Source organism: Lethenteron reissneri, chromosome 70 (assembly GCF_015708825.2).
Source record: "Lethenteron reissneri isolate LAM-NWPU_2019-01 chromosome 70, ASM1570882v1, whole genome shotgun sequence".
Taxonomy (NCBI): Eukaryota; Metazoa; Chordata; class Hyperoartia; order Petromyzontiformes; family Petromyzontidae; genus Lethenteron; species Lethenteron reissneri.
The window spans coordinates 3,600,840-3,618,579 of record NC_083848.1 but is presented as its reverse complement, the minus strand read 5'-3'; the positions used below and the strand labels follow the sequence as shown (position 1 = coordinate 3,618,579).

The window sequence follows — 17,740 nt, the reverse complement described above, 5'->3', positions numbered from 1 at the left end:
GCTTGTCATTCCGGGCTCTCACACCCCTTTGCCTGACAGAACAGCCCCTCCACTCCCTCACCCTCCTCCCCGGCTGGCGATGGCGGTGGTGGTGCCGTCTTCGGCGCCACGGGAGGGAAGGGGGTAGTGGGCGGGGGGGATGGTGGCTGTTTTTGGACCTTGCTCATCAAGGCCTTTAACTGGTAAATTTTCTGGCGGCTGTAACCAAACTTGCTCGGATCCTGGACGACACGCCGGGCCGCACTCACGAAGTCCCCCCTGCTGGGGAAGCTGTCCTGCACCCGGATGTTGCTCCTCCCGTACGACCATCTCAGGAACCCGAGAAGGTAGTCGGGGGAGCACCCCATCCTGGGCATCGGAGGCCAGCTCCTCGGCCTCTCCGTCCCTCCCTTCGCTCATCTCTTGCGCCTCAGCGCCAGATTCGCTTGTCATGTCGGCGTGGGCCCCTCCTGCCCCCACCGCCAAACCGTCTGGGGCCAGGGCCTCACTGGGCTCGATCTCAAGCCCAGGAAGCTCCCTCCCCTCAAGTTCCCTAGTCACCTCCTCCCCCCCCCTCTCTCGTCGGGACGGGCGAAGAGGTGCTCCCCGGCGCCGACGCCGCGCCGCTCGGCACACCAGTGTCTCCGGTGGCGGCGGTCAGCGTCACCTCTCCTCGCTGCGTCACCTCTCCTCGCTGCGTCGGGGCAAGCGAGGCCGGGTCCGGCTGTTGCGCTCCCTCGGTCGCCGCCGCCGCCGCTTGCACATCGCCGCTGGCCCCCGTGGCCTCCCCCCACCCCCTTTGCCGGAGAGGGGGGGGGCAGCAGCCTCAATTTGCCCATTATTCCCTTCACCCGGTCGGCCTCCTGCCGGCTGAAACTGTCCCCGTGTGGATCCTGGATCACCATCCGTGCCACTCTCACAAAGGAGCCCCGATCGGGGAAAGCTCTCGCACGCCTCCCCTTTTTGATTCCTTTTTATTATTTTATTATTTTATTATTTCCCTTCTTACGTGACTTTACCGAAAGAACCAAGAAGATGAACTGTTCCTGTCTCATCCTGGGACGATGTCCCTACCCTATCTCATCTCGCCGGCCCAGCTTTAGCCTCTGTAGTTGGCATGGGCTCTTCCTCGCCCTAAGAGTCCGAGGAAGGATCAAGGCAGAGATGCAGTTTCCCCAGCTGCTGCATCACCCTCCGAGGCACAGGCCTGTCCCAGCCCCAGGCTGGCGAGTCTATAGAGCAGAGGCCTGACCAAGGTGACCCACAGCCGCACAGCTAAAACACTTCACAGTGTCAGTCGTGGCAAAGGCGGTACGATTACATCCATTGGTGGTGAATTTCAAGCCAAGGTTGTGAGGATCGTGAAGACTTGCCTCTCCCTACAAGGCATGGGGCCTGAGCAGGCCCCAAGCCTGAGCAGGCCCCAAAGCCTGAGGCCTGCAGCCCCTCTCTCTAACTCTCCCCCTCTCTCTAACTCTCCCCTCTCTCTAACTCTCCCCCTCTCTCTAACTCTCCCCCCCTACCACCGACATCACCTCTCCCCCCGTCCCCGTGTAGGACTGTGAGCCGTACGACCGAGGGCAGGTGTTGGGCAGCAACCTGCTGATCCCTCGCGTGGGAGTGGCCGACCAGGGCAACTACTCGTGCGTGGCCGACTTCCGCCGCTTCAACCGCAGGTGGCGCGTCTCGCGCACGCGCCGCGTCCGCGTCTTCAGTGAGTGCCCCATGGGAGGGAGAGGTGGGGGGGGGGAGTTAGATTGATGGCCTTAATCTAAGTTTTCTTGTGGTTGTTGTTGTTCTTCTTCCATTCTACGTAAAGTCACGTAGAATAGAAATAATAAAATAATAAAAATAAAACATAATAAAATACAATAATTCTCACGACGTTTCGGCCACACCGCAAGCAGCCTGTCCACAGGTGAAGAACAGGTCTGTCGAGAAGACAGAGTCTGAATGACACACCCCAGGCTTGGAGCGTCTATTTAAGCTGCTGGGTTCGAGGGGGAAGAGCGCTGTTTGACTTGCATTCTTGCACACAGTGTTGGTGTACGGTGATTTTTCTGCAATATTTTGCCGTCTTTTCTTGGATTTTCTGTTTGCACATAGTCACTTTAAGATGTGTTGTTGTTCATGTTTTCTGTTTGTTGCGGTTGCACCTGATTCAAGAGCCGAATGGCTCACAGGGCTACACCTAATACTTGAACTTGAATAACGCGAAGGGCGCGCGGGTTATAACCCACAACCTGTACACCAGGCGAGGTAGTCAACATCTCCTAGCCACCTTGATGATGATGATGAGAGAGAAACAGACTCCAAATATACAGCAGCAGCAGGCATCGTCAGGGTCGGGATCGAACCCACGACCTCCTGTACACCAGGCGAGGTAGTCAACATCTCCTAGCCACCTTGATGATGATGATGAGAGAACGCAGACTCCAAATATACAGCAGCAGCAGGCATCGTCAGGGTCGGGATCGAACCCACGACCTCCTGTACACCAGGCGAGGTAATCAACATCTCCTAGCCACCGCGATGATGATGATGAGAGACGCAGACTCCAAATACACAGCAGCAGCAGGCATCGTCAGGGTCGGGATCGAACCCACGACCTCCTGTACAGCAGGCGAGGTAGTTAACATATCCACTACACCGGTTAGTGCTGTACTAGTGTAACATTCTTGAAGGAGATGGAGACTTCTTAGAGGCCACACGCTTTTATTCACCAATACTTACTACACCTAACACACAAGGGGTATACGGTCCCCGTACCCGCTATCCTGAGGAGCTACAGCCTCCGGACTTGCCGGCTATCTCCCCCGCTAGCCTAGCGTCCTCCGGCTGGGACCTAGGGGAGGCACACTGACCCACCGCTGGCCCGGCGGGTCCCCAACCTCTGGTCGCTCGAGACCTTCGTCCTCACAAGGGCGGGAAGGCTGGGAGCCAGGGCCCTATCCAGGACCTATCTCCCCTGACCACTGGTGACTCTGAGCCCCAGACCTGACAAGGGCTGGAAGGCTTGGTCCAGGGTTCTAGCTGTCTTCAGCCGACTTGGGTCTTCGTGTAGCAGAACTAACCAAGACCTCTCAGCAGCTCCAGCTTTTATACCTGTTCGTGGCCGGGTTAACCAATCCCCGGCCACCTCTTGGACCCCTCCGATTGGTCCTTCCCAATCTGGCGTTTGGATCCTACCTCACCCCATTTGACCCTAACTGTTTGATTGAGCGGGAAAACCTTGTTTACCAACTGCTCTCTCACAGCTTGCGAACAGCGAGCAGTTATCACCACTACACTAGTAACACATTGGCACGATTCTGTTGACGTGACACACCCCTTGCCAATTGGCTGTGTCGGGTGGTGGCGGGTTTAACGACACAACATTAATACTCGCGCGATCTTAAACAACAACCACAACAACAACCTTTGTCATGGATAACTTGGGTCGGGAAAGCCTCCTACTACTACTACAACTACTACTACTCCTACTACTACTACTACAACTACTACTACTACTCCTACTACTACTCCTACAACTACTACAACTACTCCTACTACTACTACTACTACAACTACTACTACTCCTACTACTACTCCTACAACTACTACTACTACTCCTACTACTACTCCTACAACTACTACTACTCCTACTACTACTCCTACAACTACTACTACTACTCCTACTACTACTACTACAACTACTACTACTCCTACTACTACTCCTACAACTACTACTACTACTCCTACTACTACTACTCCTGCAACTACTACTACTCCTACTACTACTCCTACAACTACTACTACTACTCCTACTACTACTACTACAACTACTACTACTCCTACTACTACTCCTACAACTACTACTAGTACTCCTACTACTACTACTACTCCTACTACTACTACTCCTACAACTACTACTAGTACTCCTACTACTACTACTCCTACTACTCCTACAACTACTACTACTACTCCTACTACTACTACTACTCCTACTACTACTACTCCTACAACTACTACTAGTACTCCTACAACTACTACTCCTACTACTACAAATACTACTACTACGTCTACTGCTACGAGTTAAACAAGTCGACGTTGCCGACCCACCGCTGTCCCCCCTCTCCCCCCCTCCCCCCCCTCTCTCTCTCCCCTCTCTCTCCCCCCTCTCTCCCCCTCTCCCCCCTCTCCCCCCCTCTCTCCCCCCTCTCCCCCCCCTCTCCCCCCCCCTCTCCCCCCCTCTCTCTCCCCCCTCTCCCCCCCCTCTCCCCCCCCTCTCCCCCCCTCTCCCTCCCCCTCTCCCCCCCTCTCTCCCCCCTCTCTCCCCCCTCTCTCCCCCTCTCTCCCCCCTCTCTCCCCCCATCTCTCCCCCCTCTCCCCCCCCTCTCCCCCCCCCTCTCCCCCCCTCTCTCCCCCCTCTCCCCCCCCTCTCCCCCCCCCCTCTCCCCCCTCTCTCCCCCCTCTCCCCCCCTCTCTCCCCCTTTGCCTCTCCCCCCTCTCTCCCCCTTTGCCTCTCCCCCCTCTCTCCCCCTTTGCCTCTCCCCCCTCTCTCCCCCCTCTCTCCCCTCTCTCCCCCTCTCTCCCCCTCTCTTCCCCCCCTCTCTCCCCCTCTCTCCCCCCTCTCTCCCCCCTCTCTCCCCCCCTCTCTCCCCCCTCTCTCCCCCCCTCTCCTCCCCCTCTCTCCCCCCCCACTCTCTCCCCCCTCTCTCCCCCCCCTCTCTCCCCCCTCTCTCCCCCCTCTCTCCCCCCTTCCCCCCTCTCTCCCCCTCTCTCCCCCCTCTCTCCCCTCTCCCCCTCTCCCCCCCCTCCCCCCTCTCCCCCCCCTCCCCCCTCTCCCCCCCTCTCTCCCCCCTCTCTCCCCCCTCTCTCCCCCCCTCTCCCCCCCTCTCTCTCCCCCCCTCTGCTCCCCCCTCTCTCCCCCTCTCTCCCCCCTCTCTCCCCCTCTCCTCCCCCCTTTCTTCCCCCCCTCTCTCCCCCCTCTCTCCCCCCTCTCTCCCCCCTCTCTCCCCCCTCTCCCCCCCTCTCCCCCCTCTCCCCCCCTCTCCCCCCTCTCTCCCCCCTCTCTCCCCCCTCTCTCCCCCTCTCTCCCCTAGTAGTTCCCCCCAACGAGAAACCTCCCACTGTGCTGCTCCCTTTGAAGAACACGACCGTGGAAGCCGAGATCGGTGAGTAGCCCTGCCTCCATGGGTCTCTGTGGGAGTCTGTGGGTCTCTGTGCGAGTCTGTGGGTCTCTGTGTGAGTCTGTAGGTCTTGGTGTGAGTCTGTGGGACTGTGTGTGAATCTCTGGGTCTCTGTGCGAGTCTGTGGGTCTCTGTGTGAGTTTGTGGGTCTCTGTGTGAGTCTGTAGGTCTTGGTGTGAGTCTGTGGGACTGTGTGTGAATCTCTGGGTCTCTGTGGGAGTCTGTGGGTCTCTGTGCGAGTTTGTGGGTCTCTGTGCGAGTCTGTGGGTCTCTGTGGGAGTCTGTGGGTCTCTGTGTGAGTCTGTGGGTCTCTGTGTGAGTCTGTAGGTCTTTGTGTGAGTCTGTGGGTCTCTGTGCGAGTCTGTGGGTCTCTGTGGGAGTCTGTGGGTCTCTGTGGGAGTCTGTGGGTCTCTGTGCGAGTTTGTGGGTCTCTGTGCGAGTCTGTGGGTCCCTGTGGGAGTCTGTGGGTCTCTGTGTGAGTCTGTGGGTCTCTGTGTGAGTCTGTAGGTCTCTGTGTGAGTCTGTGGGTCTCTGTGCGAGTTTGTGGGTCTCTGTGCGAGTCTGTGGGTCTCTGTGGGAGTCTGTGGGTCTCTGTGGGAGTCTGTGGGTCTCTGTGCGAGTTTGTGGGTCTCTGTGCGAGTCTGTGGGTCTCTGTGGGAGTCTGTGGGTCTCTATGTGAATCTGTGGGTCTCTGTGTGAGTCTGTAGGTCTCTGTGTGAGTCTGTGGGTCTCTGTGTGAGTCTGTAGGTCTCTGTGTGAGTCTGTAGGTCTCTGTGTGAGTCTGTAGGTCTCTGTGTGAGTCTGTGGGTCTCTGTGTGAGTCTGTAGGTCTCTGTGTGAGTCTGTAGGTCTCTGTGTGAGTCTGTGGGTCTCTGTGTGAGTCTGTAGGTCTCTGTGTGAGTCTGTGGGTCTCTGTGTGAGTCTGTGGGTCTCTGTGGGTCTCTATGGGAGTCTGTGGGTCTCTGTGGGAGTATGTTTGTCCGTTTTCTGTCCGTCTGCTACAGCAGAGGTGTAGGGAATTCCAACAAGACCTACATCTCTGCTTTATTGACCTGATCAATGCCTATTATACCATCAGTCGGCCTGGGGTCTGGGTTGTAGGAGGCACAGGTGATGCATCAGCCAGTCATCTCAGTCATCTCAGTCAGTCGACCCGTGGCACCTGCTGGGTCTGCCCCGTGACCTCCTGCCAGCGGGCGTTCGACACTTCACGTGGCCTCAACGTGCACATGGCCTGGCACAAGCGTCGTGGTGACGTCACCGCCACTTAGTGGCGAATGGCGGTTGTTGTTGTTGTACCTGTATGTGTGTGTGTACCTGTGCGTGTGTGTGCCTGTGCGTGTGTGTGTACCTGTGTGTGTGTACTTGTGTGTGTGTGTGTACCTGTGTGTGTGTACCTGTGTGTGTGTACCTGTGTGTGTGTGAACGTGTGTGTACCTGTGTGTGTGTGTACGTGTGTGTACCTGTGTGTGTACCTGTGTGTACCTGTGTGTGTACCTGTGTGTGTGTACCTGTGTGTGTGTACCTGTGTGTGTGTACCTGTGTGTGTGTGTACGTGTGTGTACCTGTGTGTGTGTGTGTACCTGTGTGTACCTGTGTGTGTACCTGTGTGTGTGTACCTGTGTGTGTGTACGTGTGTGTACCTGTGTGTGTACCTGTGTGTGTGTACCTGTGTGTGTGTGTACCTGTGTGCATGTGTGTGTGTGTACCTGTGTGCGTGTGTGTGTGTGTACCTGTGTGTATGTACCTGTGTGTGTACCTGAAGCAGTATGTGTGTGTGTACCTGTGCGTGTGTGTGCCTGTGCGTGTGTGTGTACCTGTGTGTGTGTACTTGTGTGTGTGTGTGTGTACCTGTGTATGTGTACCTGTGTGTGTGTGAACGTGTGTGTACCTGTGTGTGTGTGTACCTGTGTGTACCTGTGTGTGTACCTGTGTGTGTACCTGTGTGTGTACCTGTGTGTGTGTACCTGTGTGTGTGCACGTGTGTGTACCTGTGTGTGTGTGTACGTGTGTGTACCTGTGTGTGTGTGTACCTGTGTGTGTGTGTACCTGTGTGTGTACCTGTGTGTGTGTGACCTGTGTGTGTGTGTACCTGTGTGTGTGTGTACGTGCGTGTACCTGTGTGTGTGTGTACCTGTGTGTGTGTACCTGTGTGTGTGTACCTGTGTGTGTGTACCTGTGTGTGTACCTGTGTGTGTACCTGTGTGTGTGTACCTGTGTGTGTGTACCTGTGTGTGTACCTGTGTGTGTGTGTACGTGTGTGTGTATCTGTGTGTGTACCTGTGTGTGTGTGTACATGTGTGTGTGTGTACCTGTGTGTGTGTGTACGTGTGTGTACCTGTGTGTGTGTGTGTACCTGTGTGTGTGTGTGTACCTGTGTGTGTGTTGTACCTGTGTGTGTCTGTGTGTGTACCTGTGTGTGTTGTACCTGTGTGTGTGTGTGTACCTGTGTGTGTGTGTACCTGTGTGTGTGTGTACCTGTGCGTGTACCTGTGTGTGTACCTGTGTGTGTGTGTACGTGTGTGTGTATCTGTGTGTGTACCTGTGTGTGTGTGTACCTGTGTGTGTGTGTACCTGTGTGTGTGTGTACCTGTGTGTGTACCTGTGTGTGTGTGTGTGTACCTGAAGCAGTGTGTGTGTGTGTACCTGTGTGTGTGTGTGTGTACCTGTGTGTGTGTACCTGTGTGTGTGTGTGTACCTGTGTGTGTGTGTACGTGTGTGTACCTGTGTGCCTACCTGTGTGTGTGTGTACCTGTGTGTGTGTGTGCCTGTGTGTGTGTGTGCCTGTGTGTGTGTACGCGTGTGTGTATGTACCTGTGTGTGTGTGTACCTGTGTGTGTGTGTACCTGTGTGCATGTGTGTGTGTGTACCTGTGTGCGTGTGTGTGTGTGTACCTGTGTGTGTGTGTGTGTGTACCTGTGTGTGTACCTGTATGTGTGTGTGTACCTGTGCGTGTGTGTGCCTGTGTGTGTGTGTGTACCTGTGTGTGTACTTGTGTGTGTGTGTGTGTACCTGTGTGTGTGTACCTGTGTGTGTGTACCTGTGTGTGTGTGAACGTGTGTGTACCTGTGTGTGTGTGTACGTGTGTTTACCTGTGTGTGTGTGTACCTGTGTGTGTACCTGTGTGTGTGTGTACCTGTGTGTGTACCTGTGTGTGTGTACCTGTGTGTGTGTGAACGTGTGTGTACCTGTGTGTGTGTACGTGTGTGTACCTGTGTGTGTACCTGTGTGTACCTGTGTGTGTACCTGTGTGTGTGTACCTGTGTGTGTGTGTACCTGTGTGTGTGTGTACCTGTGTGTGTGTACCTGTGTGTGTACCTGTGTGTGTGTGTACGTGTGTGTGTATCTGTGTGTGTACCTGTGTGTGTGTGTACATGTGTGTGTGTGTACCTGTGTGTGTGTGTACGTGCGTGTACCTGTGTGTGTGTGTACCTGTGTGTGTGTGTGCCTGTGTGTGTGTACCTGTGTGTGTACCTGTGTGTGTACATGTGTGTGTGTACCTGTGTGTGTGTGTACGTGCGTGTACCTGTGTGTGCGTGTACCTGTGTGTGCGTGTACCTGTGTGTGTGTGTACCTGTGTGTGTGTGTACCTATGTGTGTGTGTGTACCTGTGTGTACCTGTGCGTGTACTTGTGTGTGTGTGTACCTGTGTGCGTGTACCTGTGTGTGTGTGTGTGTACCTGTGTGTACGTGCGTGTACCTGTGTGTGTGTGTACCTGTGCGTGTGTGTGTGTACGTGCGTGTACCTGTGTGTACCTGTGTGTGTACCTGTGTGTGTGTGTACCTGTGTGTGTGTGTACCTGTGTGTGTGTGTACCTGTGTGTGTGTGTACCTGTGTGTGTGTGTGTGTACCTGTGTGTGTACCTGTGTGTGTGTACATGTGTGTGTGTGTACCTGTGTGTGTACCTGTGTGTGTGTGTACGTGTGTGTACCTGTGTGTGTGTGTGTGTACCTGTGTGTGTGTGTACCTGTGTGTGTGTGTACATGTGTGTGTGTGTACCTGTGTGTGTGTGTACCTGTGTGTGTGTGTACCTGTGTGTGTACCTGTGTGTGTGTGTGTGTACCTGTGTGTGTGTGTACCTGTGTGTGTGTGTACCTGTGTGTGTGTGTACCTGTGTGTGTGTGTACCTGTGTGTGTACCTGTGTGTGTGTGTGTACCTGTGTGTGTGTACCTGTGTGTGTGTGTACCTGTGTGTGTGTGTGTCCAGGCCAGCGTCTGCAGCTGCTCTGCCTCGCCTTCTTTGGCTACGACGTGTCCCGCGTGCCGCTCCTCTACTGGCTGGTGGACGGCTATTTCGTGGAGGACGTCTACAACGCCAGCGACGTGTGGGAACACCAAGCCAGGTGGGAGTGGGTGGGTGGGCGGGCGGGCGAGCGGGTGGGCGGGCGGGCGGGCGGGTGGGCAGGTGGGCGGGCGGGGCGGGCGGGTGGCGGGTGGGCGGGTGGGCGGGTGGGTGGGCGGGTGGGTGGGTGAGTGTACCTCCATACACGTCTGTGTGGTTAACAAGATGTATCGGGAGTGGTTATCACTGTGTGTGTCTCACTGTGTGTGTCTCACTGTGTGTGTGTGTCTCACTGTGTGTGTGTGTCTCACTGTGTGTGTCTCACAGGTGGGAGTGGGTGGGTGAGCGGGTAGGTGGGTGAGTGCGGTGTCTCGTATAATGGAAGAGCATTTCTGTGAAGTCCTGGGGGAGGGGAAATCCCTCGACATGGAAAACATTGTGGGACAAAGTGGGGATGACCCTGCTGAGGCTGCGGTGCCTCAAATATTGGAAGAGGTCGCCCCCTGTGAGTGGCTGGCTGAGGTGCCATCTGTTGAGGAAGTACTGAAGGCGATCCAGAGTCTGAGACCAGGAAAGGCACCGGGCAGAGATAATCTCCCAAGCGAAATACTGAGGGAGGGTGGCGTTTGTGCACAGACTGCCCTACATGACATCATAACAACAGTCTGGACCACTGGATGGGTTCTGCAGGATTGGAAGGATGCCCTGGTGGTCCCCCTCTTTAAGAAGGGGGACCGCACAGACTGTAACAACTACTGGGGCATCTCACTCCTCAGTGTGCCGGGAAAGGTCCTGGCAAGGATTATTCAACATCGCCTTGCTAGGCACGCTGAGGAGAGGCTTGCGGAGCCCCAATGCAGTTTCAGAAAAGGGCGGTCCTGCACAGATGCCATATTTTCTGTCTGTCTGCTATAGCAGAGGTGTAGGGAATTTCAACAAGACCTTCATCTCTGCTTTATTGACCTGGTCAAGGCCTATGATACCATCAGTAGGCCTGGGCTCTGGGTTGTTCTTCGTGTTTTCGGAGTCCCTAAACCTCTATTCACCATCATTAAGGACCTTCATGAAGGTGAGCGGGCCCAGGTAAAACTACGTGGCCGGGAGTCAGAGGCATTCCCTGTACACCTCAGGGTGTGACAGGGATGTCCTCTGGCTCCCACATTATTTAACATCCATTTTGACCACGTAGTTCGTGAAGCCTTCAATAGCTGTACCGGGGGAATTTCCATTTGGTACAGATATAATGGGAGGCTGATCGATGCCTGGGTGCGATCAAGGGATGGCTCCCTATTGGTCAACCACGTTATGTATGCCGATGATTTGGTAATAGCTGCTCATTCAGAGGAGGAGTTGGAGACGCTGCTGCTGAGACTGGAGCGTGCCACTCAGAGGTGGGGCCTTACCATCAGCCCCACCAAAACTAAGCACCTGCCTGGGTATTTTGTACCATCGGACACTCCACCCACACAACTCCCAATCGGCGATGGGGCAGTAGTGGTGAGAGTGGAGAGTTTCCCATACCTGGGCAGTGTGCTTATGACCGGCTCCAGTTTAACAGCAGAGGTCTCACTCCGAATCAGTCGAGCGGCAATATCTTTTCATCGGTTGCGTAACGCTGTGTGGAAGCTACCTGGTCTGTCGCTCCGCACGAAGCTTCAGGTCTTCTCGGCCACAGTCATTCCCTCCCTTCTCTACGCTTGCGAGACGTGGACCCCCCTAATGGAGCATCTTCGCCGGTTGGAAACATTTAGGCTGGCCTGCCTACGATCCATCCTGGGTTTAACCAGGCTGGATTGTGTGAGGAGCTCACAAATCCCTGAAAGATCTGGTCAAAGTCCCATCGGTGAGCTCCTCCGGCAGGCAAGGCTGCGTTGGCTGGGTCATGTAGCCTGCATGCCTAGCCACCGCATGCCTAAACAGCTTTTGTTCGGCCGGATTGAGGGGGCTAAACGGGCGCGGCACGGGCTAGAGAAGAGATGGAGTGATGTGGTACAGGAGGACGTGGAGCTGAGTGGACTTGCCGATGACCGGTACCAGCGGTGTCAAGATCGGCCTCTGTGGAGGAGGCTCGTGAAGGACGCTACTGGGCAGTTGGAGGCAGTCGCCCTCCAACAACAACGGAGGGCGGAGGAGCGACGCTCAACAACGAGCGGAGTGCCGGGTGGCTAAAGCACAGAAAGTTGGCACAGTAGGGGGCACAGGTGGTGCATCAGCCACTCATCTCGGTCATCTCAGTCAGTCGACCCGTGGCACCCGCTGGGTCTGCCCCGTGACCTCCTGCCAGCGGGCGTTCGACACTTCACGTGGCCTCAAGGTGCACTTGGCCTGGCATAAGCGTCGTGGTGACGTCACCGCCACTTAGTGGCGAATGGCGGTTGTTGTTGTTGTTGTTGTCACTGTGTGTGTCACTGTGTGTGTGTGTTACTGTGTGTGTGTGTCACTGTGTGTGTCACTGTGTGTGTCACTGTGTGTGTGTCACTGTGTGTGTCACTGTGTGTGTGTCACTGTGTGTGTCACTGTGTGTGTGTGTCACAGGGTGGTGAACGAGTCGTACGGGGAGCGCTACGTGCAGCGCCTGCTGGAGTTCCGCAGCGTAACGGAGCTCCACCTGGGCCCCGAGTTCACCTGCGTCGCCCAGAACGCTTTCGGCTTCACAAACGCCTCCATCCTCATCGTGCGGAAGGGTGAGAGCTCCTCCTCACCACCATCACCACCATCACCACCATCACCACCATCACCACCACCATCATCACCACCACCATCATCATCATCATCACCACCACCACCATCGTCACCACCATCACCACCACCACCACCATCACCACCATCACCACCATCACCACCATCACCATCATCACCATCATCACCACCACCATCATCACCACCACCATCATCTCCACCACCATCATCACCACCATCATCACCACCATCACCATCATCACCACCATCACCATCATCTCCACCACCATCATCTCTAACACCACCATCATCACCACCATCACCACCATCATCACCACCATCTTCACCACCATCACCACCACCATCACCACCATCATCACCACCACCATCACCACCATCACCACCATCACCACCATCACCATCATCACCACCATCATCACCACCATTATCACCATCATCACCATCACCACCATCTTCACCACCATCACCACCACCATCACCACCATCATCACCACCACCATCACCACCATCACCACCATCACCACCATCACCATCATCACCACCGTGTGTGTATCTCTGTGTGTGTGTCTCTGTGTGTGTATCTCTGTGTGTATCTCTGTGTGTCTCTGTGTGTGTCTCTGTGTGTATCTCTGTGTGTATCTCTGTGTGTATCTCTGTGTGTATCTCTGTGTGTGTCTCTGCGTGTCTGTGTGTGTATCTCTGTGTGTGTCTCTGCGTGTCTGTGTGTGTATCTCTGTGTGTATCTCTGTGTGTATCTCTGTGTGTCTCTGTGTGTGTCTCTGTGTGTGTCTCTGTGTGTGTCTCTGTATGTGTATCTCTGTGTGTCTCTGTGTGTATCTCTGCGTGTCTCTGTGTGTATCTCTGCGTGTCTGTGCGTGTCTGTGTGTGTATCTCTGTGTGTATCTCTGTGTGTATCTCTGTGTGTATCTCTGCGTGTCTGTGTGTGTATCTCTGTGTGTATCTCTGCGTGTCTGTGTGTGTATCTCTGCGTGTCTGTGTGTGTATCTCTGCGTGTCTGTGTGTGTATCTCTGTGTGTATCTCTGCGTGTCTGTGTGTATCTATGTGTGTATCTCTGTGTGTCTGTGTGTGTCTCTGTGTGTATCTCTGCGTGTCTCTATGTGTATCTCTGTGTGTTTGTGTGTGTCTCTGCGTGTCTGTGTGTATCTCTGCGTGTCTCTGTGTGTGTCTCTGTGTGTGTCTCTGTGTGTCTCTCTGTGTGTGTATCTCTGTATCTCTGTGTGTATCTGTGTGTGTCTCTGCGTGTCTGTGTGTGTATCTCTGCATGTGTCTCTGTCTGTCTCTGCGTGTGTCTCTGTGTGTGTCTCTGTGTGTGTCTCTGTGTGTATCTGTGTGTGTCTCTGTGTGTGTCTCTGTGTGTATCTGTGTGTGTCTCTGCGTGTCTGTGTGTGTATCTCTGCGTGTGTCTCTGTGTGTGTGTCTGTGTGTGTCTCTGTGCGTGTGTATCTGTGTGTGTCTGTGTGTATCTCTGCGTGTCTGTGTGTGTATCTCTGCGTGTGTATCTCTGTGTGTCTCTGCGTGTCTCTGCGTGTGTCTCTGTGTGTATCTGTGTGTGTGTCTCTGTGTGTATCTGTGTGTGTGTCTCTGCGTGTCTGTGTGTGTATCTCTGCGTGTGTATCTCTGTGTGTCTCTGCGTGTTTCTGCGTGTGTCTCTGTGTGTATCTGTGTGTGTGTCTCTGTGTGTATCTGTGTGTGTGTCTCTGTGTGTATCTGTGTGTGTGTCTCTGCGTGTCTGTGTGTGTATCTCTGCGTGTGTCTCTGTGTGTGTGTCTGTGTGTGTCTGTGTGTGTGTGTCTCTGTGTGTATCTGTGTGTGTCTCTGCGTGTCTGTGTGTGTATCTCTGCGTGTGTCTGTGTGTGTGTGTCTGTGTGTGTCTGTGTGTGTGTGTCTCTGTGTGTATCTGTGTGTGTGTCTCTGCGTGTCTGTGTGTGTATCTCTGCGTGTGTATCTCTGTGTGTCTCTGTGTGTCTCTGTGTGTGTGTATCTCTGTATCTCTGTGTGTATCATTGTGTGTCTCTGCGTGTCTGTGTGTGTATCTCTGCATGTGTCTCTGTGTGTGTCTCTGTGTGTGTCTCTGTGTGTCTCTGCGTGTGTCTCTGTGTGTGTCTCTGTGTGTCTCTGCGTGTGTCTCTGTGTGTGTCTCTGTGTGTGTCTCTGTGTGTCTCTGTGTGTGTGTCTCTGTGTGTGTGTCTCTGTGTGTGTGTCTCTGCGTGTCTGTGTGTGTATCTCTGTGTGTGTATCTCTGTATCTCTGTGTGTCTCTGTGTGTCTCTGCGTGTCTCCGTGCGTGCAGAGCCTCCACCCAGCCACACGGCTGCTGTGGCTGGCTCCTTGCTGGGCTCCTTGGCGCTGCTTCTGCTGCTGGCCGGGCTGCTCTACGCTCGCCGCATCGACCTCCTCCTGTTCTACCGAGACCACCACCACCACCTGCACCCCAGCAGCAGCAACGCAGCAGGTGCGGTGTCTAGTGTGGGTGGGTGAGTGGGTGGGTGGGTGGGTGAGTGGGTGGATGGGTGGTGGGTGGGTGGGTGGGTGGGTGGGTGGGTGGGTGAGTGGGTGGGTGGGTGGGTGGGTGGGTGGGTGGTTGGGTGGGTGGGTGGGTGGGTGGGTGGGTGGGTGGTTGGGTGGGTGGGTGGGTGGTTGGGTGGGTGGGTGGGTGGTTGGGTGGGTGGGTGGGTGGTTGGGTGGGTGGGTGGGTGGGTGGTTGGGTGGGTGGGTGGGTGGTTGGGTGGGTGGGTGGGTGGGTGGGTGAGTGGGTGGGTGGGTGGGTGGGTGGGTGGGTGGGTGGGTGGGTGAGTGGGTGGGTGAGTGGGTGGGTGGGTGGGTGGTTGGGTGGGTGGTTGGGTGGGTGGGTGGGTGGGTGGGTGGGTGGGTGGGTGGGTGAGTGGGTGGGTGGGTGAGTGAGTGGGTGGGTGAGTGAGTGGGTGGGCGGGTCGGTGGGTGGGTGGGGTGGTTGGGTGGGTGGGTGGGTGAGTGGGTGGGTGAGTGGGTGAGTGGGTGGGTGGGTGGGTGGGTGAGTGGGTGGGTGAGTGGGTGGGTGGGTGAGTGGGTGGGTGAGTGGGTGAGTGGGTGGGTGAGTGGGTGGGTGGGTGAGTGGGTGGGTGGTTGGGTTAGTGGGTGGGTGGTTGGGTTGGTGGGTGGGTGGTTGGGTGGGTGGGTGGGTGAGTGGGTGGGTGGGTGGGTAGGTGAGTGGGTGGGTGGGTGAGTGGGTGTGTGGTTGGGTGAGTGGGTGGGTGGGTGGGTGGGTGGGTGGTTGGGTGGTTGGGTGGGTGGTTGGGTGGGTGGGTGAGTGGGTGGGTGGGTGGGTGGGTGAGTGGGTGGGTGGGTGGGTGGGTGGGTGGGTGGGTGGATGGGTGGATAAGTGGGTGGGTGGGTGGATAAGTGGGTGGGTGGGTGGATAGTGGGTGGGTGGGTGGGTGGGTGGGTGGGTGGATGGGTGGGTGAGTGGGTGGGTGGGTGGGTGGTTGGGTGGGTGGTTGGGTGGGTGGGTGGGTGGGTGGGTGGGTGGTTGGGTGGGTGGTTGGGTGGGTGGATGGGTCGGTGGGTGGGTGGGTGAGTGGGTGGGTGGATGGGTGAGTGGGTGGGTGGGTGATTGGGTGGATGGGTGGGTGGGTGAGTGGGTGGGTGGGTGGGTGAGTAATGGGGCTGTTGCCACTCTACCTCCGTGCCCCTGTGTCTCCCCCCTCCCGTGTCCCCACCCCGTGTCTCCCTGCGTCTCCCCGCGTGTCCCCGTGTCTCCCCGTGTCTCCCCGCGTCTCCCCGCGTCTCCCCGCGTCTCCCCGTGTCTCCCCGCGTCTCCCCGCGTGTCCCCGTGTCTCCCCGTGTCTCCCCGCGTGTCCCCGCGTGTCCCCGCGTGTCCCCGCTGTGCGCAGACGGCAAGGAGTACGACGCGTACGTGTCGTTCTGCACGGAGTGCCCCTCGCCGGGCGAGGAGGAGTTTGCCCTGAAGCTGCTGCCCCAGGTGCTGGAGGGGGAGCTGGGGTACCGCCTGTGTCTGCTGGACAGAGACATCCTGCCCGGCGGAGGTGGGGGACCAGCACCAGCACCAGCACCACTACACAACACCACCACCACCACTACACAGCACCACCACCACTACCACCACCACTACCACCACCACTACACAGCACCACCACCACTACCACCACTACTACCACTACACACCACCACTACCACTACACAGCACCACCACCACCATCACTACCACCACACACCACCACACAGCACCACCACCACCACCACTACACAACACCACCACACACCACCACATACCACCACACAGTACCACCACCACTACCACTACACAACACCACCACCACCACTACCACCACCACCACCACCACTACACAACACCACCACCACACACCACCACTACACACCACCACCACCACACACCACCACACAGCACCACCACTACACAACACCACCACCACACAGCACCACTACCACTACACCACCACCACCACCACCACTACACTCCACCACCACCACACACCACCACACAGCACCACCACTACACAACACCACCACCACCACCACCACACACACAACACCACCACCACTACCACCACTACCACCACCACCACACAGCACCACCACCCTCCCTCACCCCCCCCTCCTGTTGTATATGTCGGATTATGAAATTTTGATGAAAATAAAAAAAAAATAAGAAAAAGTAAAAATGTGTAATTCGCCTAAATTATGCTAATGAATATAATTATATGCATACATTATTATTATAATCACGGAGATAATTGTATTACATTATGCAGATGCTTGCGATTATGTTAATGTGTGCAGTTATGATAATTAGGCTTAGCTTCGTTATCCAGAGTTGTATCAATCAGGATAAAACGATTATCTTTGATTAAACATTTATTGTTTAAGTTATGTTAGGTCTCCAAGTTCATATCTCATCGCAGGATACAGTTCTTATAAATAAGAGTTTTGCATGGACTTGAAAAGAAACACTCAAATGCTTTTGTTAAGCAATTTTAATTCTAAACAAACATATGACACTCTAATATGGAAAGGCGAAAGTATACGTCATTAGATTCATCGGCAAGATTATGCAATTAACGAAAATTAATGACTAAAACATTCTTATTCATGTAACTCGACGGCAGCAACTGCTTTGCACGATCAGTTGATATTGAACGCACCACCTTGAAATGGCAACCCTTTCCGAAACACAAAGATAACTTTTTGAAATAGTCTTCTTCGTGTGCGTGTTGCGTGTGCGTTGTATTGTTCCCTTGATAATGAATGTTTTAAGCAGAGGCAGGGCGCTGTGTGGGGGAGGGGGGTACAACCAGCGGCCAGAGAGGTTCCTCTCGCCTGGGCGTAGCCGCAGCGAGCCCGTAGCCGGCTTCTCTCTCTCTCTCCGCAGCTGGATTGAGCGGCGTTGGCACGACGCTCGCCGTCGTGGCGCGATGATTCCGTCGTCCACTGCTGGACGTCTTGTCTGTTGTCAGCGGTGCTGGTCGATGTGTGTGTGTGTATCAAACACACGGCGCATTCGATGGCGCTCTCCTCTTCTTCACGGGTGGCTGATCAGGCTTTTTCGCCTGTTGGATGACGGGTCGACACG

General features: G+C 55.5%; 1 protein-coding gene across 1 annotated transcript in view; it reads left to right on the top strand.

Moving 5' to 3' along the window:
• Positions 1 to 79: 79 nt before the first annotated feature.
• The window catches only part of LOC133361010 (X-linked interleukin-1 receptor accessory protein-like 2), a 25,815-nt gene continuing 8,154 nt past the window's right edge, over positions 80 to 17,740 (top strand). The window contains exons 1-7 of the mRNA XM_061579894.1: positions 80 to 85; positions 1,537 to 1,693; positions 5,064 to 5,135; positions 9,358 to 9,493; positions 11,968 to 12,116; positions 14,444 to 14,605; positions 16,023 to 16,175. Coding sequence (XP_061435878.1) covers positions 80 to 85; positions 1,537 to 1,693; positions 5,064 to 5,135; positions 9,358 to 9,493; positions 11,968 to 12,116; positions 14,444 to 14,605; positions 16,023 to 16,175 — 835 coding nt within the window. The remainder of the gene's footprint in view (positions 86 to 1,536; positions 1,694 to 5,063; positions 5,136 to 9,357; positions 9,494 to 11,967; positions 12,117 to 14,443; positions 14,606 to 16,022; positions 16,176 to 17,740) is intronic.